General features: G+C 49.8%; 1 protein-coding gene across 2 annotated transcripts in view; it reads right to left on the reverse strand.

The window, feature by feature from the left end:
• Positions 1-1,817, reverse strand: part of CTDNEP1 (CTD nuclear envelope phosphatase 1) — a 52,045-nt gene extending 50,228 nt beyond the window's left edge. Inside the window, exon 1 of one of the 2 annotated variants that reach the window (XM_063930656.1) lies at positions 1,488-1,817. In XM_063930656.1, coding sequence (XP_063786726.1) covers positions 1,488-1,580 — 93 coding nt within the window. In that variant the 5' untranslated portion in view covers positions 1,581-1,817. Of the gene's footprint in view, positions 1-1,478 lie in introns of both variants that reach the window. The other variant, XM_063930655.1, reaches the window with a different exon arrangement.
• Positions 1,818-7,926: the final 6,109 nt, after the last annotated feature.

Raw genomic sequence — 7,926 nt, forward strand, 5'->3', positions numbered from 1 at the left:
CAGGGGTGTGTATATATATATATATATAGTATACAGGGGGTATATATAGTATACAGGGGGTATATATAGTATACAGGGGGTATATATAGTATACAGGGGGTATACACAGTACACAGGGGGTGTATATATAGTATACAGGGGTATATACACAGTATACAGGGGGTATATACACAGTACACAGGGGTGTGTATATATATATAGTATACAGGGGGTATATATAGTATACAGGGGGTATATATAGTATACAGGGGGTATACACAGTACACAGGGGGTGTATATATAGTACACAGGGGGTATATACACAGTACACAGGGGTGTGTATATATAGTATACAGGGGGTATACATAGTACACAGGGGGTATACACAGTACACAGGGGGTATACACAGTACACAGGGGGTATACACAGTACACAGGGGGTATACACAGTACACAGGGGGTATACACAGTACACAGGGGGTATACACAGTACACAGGGGGTATACACAGTACACAGGGGGTATACACAGTACACAGGGGGTATACACAGTACACAGGGGGTATACACAGTACACAGGGGGTATACACAGTACACAGGGGGTATACACAGTACACAGGGGGGGTATACACAGTACACAGGGGGTGTATATATAGTGTACAGGGGGTATATACACAGTACACAGGGGTGTGTGTATATAGTACACAGGGGTGTGTGTATATAGTACACAGGGGGTACACACAGTACACAGGGGGTACACACAGTACACAGGGGGTACACACAGTACACAGGGGGTACACACAGTACACAGGGGGTACACACAGTACACAGGGGGTACACACAGTACACAGGGGGTACACACAGTACACAGGGGGTACACACAGTACACAGGGGGTACACACAGTACACAGGGGGTACACACAGTACACAGGGGGTACACACAGTACACAGGGGGTACACACAGTACACAGGGGGTACACACAGTACACAGGGGGTACACACAGTACACAGGGGGTACACACAGTACACAGGGGGTGTATATATAGTACACAGGGGGTATACACAGTACACAGGGGGTATACACAGTACACAGGGGGTATACACAGTACACAGGGGGTATACACAGTACACAGGGGGTATACACAGTACACAGGGGGTATACACAGTACACAGGGGGTATACACAGTACACAGGGGGTATACACAGTACACAGGGGGTATACACAGTACACAGGGGGTATACACAGTACACAGGGGGTATACACAGTACACAGGGGGTATACACAGTACACAGGGGGTGTATATATAGTATACAGGGGGTATATACACAGTACACAGGGGTGTGTATATATAGTATACAGGGGGTATATACACAGTACACAGGGGTGTGTATATATAGTATACAGGGGGTATATATAGTATACAGGGGGTATATATAGTATACAGGGGGTATACACAGTACACAGGGGGTGTATATATAGTACTCGGAGTAACAATACTCACGGTGCGGACCTGTCTCCTCAGGATATACAGGAGGAAGCTCCACAGTTTGGCCGCGAACGCCACGAATCCTCGCAGGCCGAGCAGCCCCGGATTCCGCATCATCCCGGGACAGGGATCGGGGGGTCTCCGGTGGGGGGGTGCGGGCCGGGCGGGTGACAGGCAGGGGGAGGGCGGAGGGTTCAGTCTCTCACATCCCGGGAACAGAACCGCTGCGGACCCGACTGACAGCCGCCATGGCGGAGCACCCGCGTCACTTCCGCTCACCGGTCCTCACACACCGCGCATGCGTCACCCGACCGGCCGGCACTTACCGCGCATGCGTCGCCTGTCCTCGCACGGGGAGACACACGCTGCGCATGCTTCACCTGACCTGCCGGCGTCCCACTCACAGGGACGTAGTGCGCATGCGTCCCCTGAGCTGCCGGGGCACACTGCGCATGCGTCACCAATCCTCACACACATGGACATACTGCGCATGCGTCCCCTGAGCTGCCGGGGCACACTGCGCATGCGTCACTAGTCCGCACTCACAGGGACATACTGCGCATGCGTCCCTTGAGCTGCCGGATGGCGGGAAATCTAGTTGGTTGTGTCAGTGAGTGTGACTGGAAACAGAGACCTCGTCTATGACACGTGGATGGGTCACAGTTGTGTCACACCGCACAGCGGCGGATTATGGAACGACTGGGCATGCGTGCGGATCTCCGTGCGCAGGCACAAGGCCAAACTGCTAAAAAATCCACCGTCTTTTGGATCGCTAGGCGTACGCAGGCTGAATGACAGGAAGAGGCGTTTGGGGGTGGTAACTGGCCGTTTTCTGGGAGTGTCAGGGAAACCGCAGGCCCAAGCGTTGTCAGGGCGGGGGGGGGGGGTGACGTCAGCTCTGGGGCCGGTCAGCCTGTGTGTATCGCACTGTAGGAGTGAGGCCTGGGCTGCGCACACACTGGGAAATCATTCCATGGTGAGTGAGGTGCGAGCGGATTTGCAGCTGGCCGGCATCTGCAGAGCTTTTCGCACGGCCTACGCAGACTCGCACGGGGCGGTATTCACTCTGTGTGGTCGGCGACTATCCGATCACAGACCTCTGCAAATTCCCACAGGAGCGACCAGGTGTGAATTAGGCCCCAAGTTCCGTCCGTTATCAGAGTCACCACACTGGGGTACATTTACTAAGATGGGAGATCTATGTAAGATGGGATGTTGCCCATAGCAACCAATCACGTTCTACTTATCATGTTTCTAGCGCCTACTAGAACAGGGGTGTGGAACCTGCGGCCCTCCAGCTGTGGTTGAACTACACATCTCAGCATGCCCTGCAACAGTTTTAGCATGGCCAAATAGCAAAACTAGCAGGGGCTGCTGGTATGTGTAGTTCAACAACAGCTGGAGGGGCAAAGGTTCTAGAAGATAATACATGGAATCTGATTGATTGCTATGGGCAACATCCCATCTTAAATAGAACTCCCATTTTAGTTAATCTACCCCACTGTCTGAGCAGGGCAGTGCCCCCTGTGGTAGATTAGAGTATTGCAGGAGGGAGCTGACAAGTAGTGCAGCTGCGGTAGCGCCTATATAGAAAACCCGGGAGAATATTTAGCTCAGCAGGTACATTCAGGACCCAGAACCAGCAGCAAGTGTCTGGACTCATAGGATAGAGCTTTTATCACAAAATAGGTGAGCAGCATGTACACACACATTCTCCCTCACACATAGGCCTGGCTACACAGCGCTGGTGTCATGTTTATTAGATGTGTATTGCTGGGCTGTGTTGTACTTTCTACTTTCCATTTACAGCATCAGATGAGAGTGAGACAGTGAGGAGCCTAATGCAGCTGCTCTGCTCTATCTGTCTGCGCCTCACGCTCCGCTCCTGCTTTACTTCCTGATGCACTAATCATTGCCAGAGCTGTGAACTGAATGAACTAGTTCACTTGAGGATTGGTTCTTCATGAATAGATCAGTCATGAAATGCCCATCGCTACAGGACACACTGCGCATGCATCACTTGACCTGCTGGCGCAATTCTTCCATGAAGACCACTTCTGGCCAGTCTTCTCCGAGCAGTAGATGGATGTACCTGGGTCCTACTGGTTTCTGCCCGTTCTGAGCTGGTGGCACTGCTGGACATCTTCTGATTTGGAAAGGAAGTTAGCATGATGTGTCTTTCATCTGATGCACTAAGTTTCCATGGCGACCACTGCTTCTACAGTCCCCAAATTTCCCGTTTTTTTTCTGCTTCAATGCTGAGAAATACAGGCAGATACTTATCCATCATGCAATACCATCAGGGAGGCGTCTGATTGGCTCCAAATTCTGCAGCAGAGCAACGACCCCAAATATAAAGCCAATGTCATTAAGAACTATCTTCAGCATAAAGAAGAACAAGGATTCCTGAAAGTGATGATATGGCCCCCACGGAGCCCTGATCTCAACATCATCGAGTTTGGGATTACATGAAGAGAAGATCTGTGGTTAGTTCTCCGAGATGTATGGAACAACCTCCCTGCCGAGTTCCCTCAAAAACTGTGTGCAAGTGTACCTAGAAGAACTGATGCTCTTCAGAAGGAAAAGGGCGGTCACTCCAAATATTGATTTGATATAAATTTCTCTTCTGTTCATTCACTTTACATTTTGTTAATTGATAAAAATAAACTTTCTCATACGTCCTAGAGGATGCTGGGGGCACTTCAAGGACCATGGGGTATAGATGGGATCCGCAGGAGACATGGGCACTTTAAGACTTTGAAGGGGTGTGAACTGGCTCCTCCCTCTTTGCCCCTCCTCCAGACTCCAGTTTTAGAATTGTGCCCAGGGAGACTGGTCACACACAGGGGAGCTCTACTGAGTTTCTCTGAAAAGACTATGTTAGGTTTTTTATTTTCAGGGACACTGCTGAGTTTAAAGGCTCTGCTTTTTGGCTACAGGACACCATTAGCTCCTGAGGGTTTGGAACACTAGGTACGCCTAAGGGTTCACTCCCAGAGCCCGCCGTAACCCCCCTTGCAGAGCCAGAAGACAGGTGAGTAGAAGAAGATAGAAGACTTCAGTGACGGCTTTCTGAGGTACCGCACAGCGATCGCGCTGCGCGCCGTGCTCCCACACACACAGAGGCACTACAGGGTGCAGGGCGTGGGGTGCGCCCTGGGCAGCATAAAATCCTCATTTTCAGGCTGGCAAAAGTGGAATATAGTGCCTGGGCACAAAATCCGAACCCCTGCCAGTATATTATATTTAGAAAATAGCGGGGCTGAAGCGCGCCATTAAGGGGGCGGGGCTTAGCCCTCACAACTCTTATCAGCGCCATTTTCTCTTCACAGAAGCTGCAGAGACGCTGGTCCTCTCCTCCAAACACTGCTGTACAAGTAGCAGGGTGCAAAACGTGTGTGGGGGGGGCACATGATTTGGTGTAAATATAAAAGCGCTACTGGTCTGGGGCTTTATATTAGAGTTTCAGATCTGGTATTGAGCGCTGGGTTGTGAGCTGGCAAACTCCCTCTGTGTTTCTCTGACAGGCTTTACTGTGGGTCTGTCCCCTATTTGCCCAGTGTGTCTGTGAATGTCGGTACACGTGTGTCGGCATGTCTGAGGCTGAGTGCTCTTCCCAGGAGGAGACTGTGGTAGGGACAAAAACGGCTGTGGGAGTGACCCTGTCGGCACCGCCGACTCCTGATTGGGCAAATGTGTTGAATGCCTTGAATGCTAATGTTGCTCTTAGTAATAATAGATTGGATAAATTTGAATCTCAGAACCAGGCATGGAAGAAATCTGTGGAGGATGTGTTATCACAGTTCCAGACCCCCTCGAGGTCACATAAACGTTCATTTGCTCAGTTGGCAGACACAGATACCGACTTGGACACTGACTCCAGTTTCGACTATAGTGATGCCAGATTAGACCCAAAATTGGCAAAGAACATTCAGTACATGATTGTGGCAATAAAAGATGTGTTACATATTACTGAGGACCCTGCTGTTCCTGATACTAGGGTCTGTATGTATAAGGGAAAGAAACCTGAGGTAACATTTCCGCCCTCTCATGAACTGAATACCTTTTTTGAAAAAATGTGGGAAAATCCTGACAGAAATTTCTGATTCCCAAAAGGATTCAGGTGGCGTATCCGTTCCCCTCTGGGGATAGAGATAAGTGGGAATCATCCCCCATTGTGGACAAGGCCCTATCACGGTTGTCTAAAAAGGTGGCTTTACCGTCTCCTGACACGGCAGCCCTTAAGGATCCTGCAGATCGTAGACAAGAGAATACGTTAAAATCCATTTACGTCGCCACAGGTACCCTGCTCAGACCAACCATTGCATCAGCGTGGGTGAGTACTGCTATTGAAAAATGGGCAGATAACTTGTCATCTGATATAGATACCCTAGATAGGGATAGCATCCTGTTAACTCTGGGTTATATCAGGGACGCTGCGGCCTACCTAAAGGAGGCGGTGAGAGATATTGGCATTTTGGGATCAAGAGCCAATGCCATGGCAATTTCAGCTAGACGAGCATTGTGGATTCATCAATGGAATGCTGATGCTGACTCTAAGAAAGCTATGGAGTCTCTCCCATATAAAGGTAGTGTCTTGTTTGGTGAGGGACTCACTGATTTGGTATCTACTGCTACCGCGGGTAAGTCGTCATTTTTGCCTTATGTTCCTCCACAACAAAAGAAAGCTCACCACTTTCAGATGCAGTCCTTTCGGCCAAATAAATACAAAAAAGGCAGAGGTTATTCCTTCCTTGACAATAGAGGAAGAGGAAAAGGTAAAAGATCTCCGGCCGTGGCAGGTTCCCAGGAGCAGAAGTCCTCCCCGGCTTCTGCCAAATCCACCGCATGACGCTGGGGGCACGTCGCAAGCTCTTCAGTCAATTCTGGGCTCGTTTCGGCCCTGGACCCATGGGTTTTAGAAATAGTGTCCCAGGGGTACAAACTGGAGTTTCAAGACGTTCCCCCTCACCGATTTTTCAAATCGGCCTTACCAGTTTCTCTTCTGGACAGGAAGGTTGTATGCGATGCAATACAGAAGTTGTGTCTAAATCAAGTCATTATCAGGGTTCCCCTGTCACAACAGGGAGAAGGCTTTTATTCAAGCCTGTTTGTGGTTCCGAAACCGGACCGCTCGGTCAGACCAATTCTGAACCAAATCCCTCAATCTTTACCTAAGAAAATTCAAATTCAAGATGAAATCTCTCCGAGCAGTGATCTCCAGTCTGGAGGAAGGGGATTTCATGGTGTCGGTCGACATAAAGGATGCCTACTTACACGTCCCCATATATCCTCAGCATCAGGCTTACCTGAGGTTTGCTATTCAGGATTGTCATTACCAATTTCAGACGTTGCCGTTTGGTCTGTCCACGGCTCCGAGGTATTTTCACCAAGGTAATGGCGGAAATGATGGTTCTCCTTCGCAAACAAGGAGTTACAATTATCCCTTACTTGGACGATCTCCTGATAAAGGCGAGATCCAAAGACAAGCTGGAGCAGGACATTGCACTCTCCCTGACAGTTTTGCAGCAACATGGTTGGCTCCTAAACTTGCCGAAGTCACAGTTGAATCCAACGAAACGGCTGTCGTTTTTGGGAATGATTCTGGACACGGAATTACAGACAGTTTTTCTTCCAGAAAAGAAGGCTCTGGAAATTCAGGGTTTGGTCAAACTAATTCTGAAACCAGCGAGAGTATCAGTCCATCAATGCACTCGATTGCTGGGGAAGATGGTGGCGGCCTACGAGGCCATTCAATTTGGCAGATTCCATGCCAGAGTGTTTCAGTGGGACCTGTTGGACAAGTGGTCCGGATCCCATCTGCACATGCACAGGCAAATAATCCTGTCCTTCAAGACCAGAATCTCACTCCTGTGGTGGCTGCACAGCTCTCACCTCCTAGAGGGACGCAGATTTGGGATCCAGGACTGGATCCTAGTAACCATGGATGCGAGTCTCCGAGGCTGGGGAGCAGTCACACAGGGGGAAAGCTTCCAGGTAAAATGGTCAAGCCAGGAAGTTTGTTTACGCATAAACGTTCTAGAGTTAAGGGCCATTTGCAACGGCCTTCTTCAAGCGGAACGTCTTCTTCGCAACCTGCCCGTCCTAATACAGTCAGACATCATAACAGCAGTAGCGCACATTAACCGCTAGGGCGGAACGAAGAGCAGGGCAGCAATGGCAGAGGCCACAAAAGTTCTCCGCTGGGCGGAAAGACATACACGCGCTCTGTCAGCAATCTTCATTCCAGGAGTGGATAACTGGGAAGCAGACTTCCTCAGCAGACACGATCTCCATCCAGGAGAGTGTGGTCTTCATCAAGAGGTCTTCACAGAAGTGACAAGTCTTTGGGGAATTCCTCAAATAGACATGATGGCGTCTCGCCTCAACAAGAAACTTCTGAGATATTGTTCCAGGTCGAGGGACCCTCAGGCAATAGCAGTGGACGTGCTGGTGACACCAT

The sequence above is a fragment of the Pseudophryne corroboree genome, chromosome 6 (genome assembly GCF_028390025.1).
Source record: "Pseudophryne corroboree isolate aPseCor3 chromosome 6, aPseCor3.hap2, whole genome shotgun sequence".
Classification (NCBI taxonomy): Eukaryota; Metazoa; Chordata; class Amphibia; order Anura; family Myobatrachidae; genus Pseudophryne; species Pseudophryne corroboree.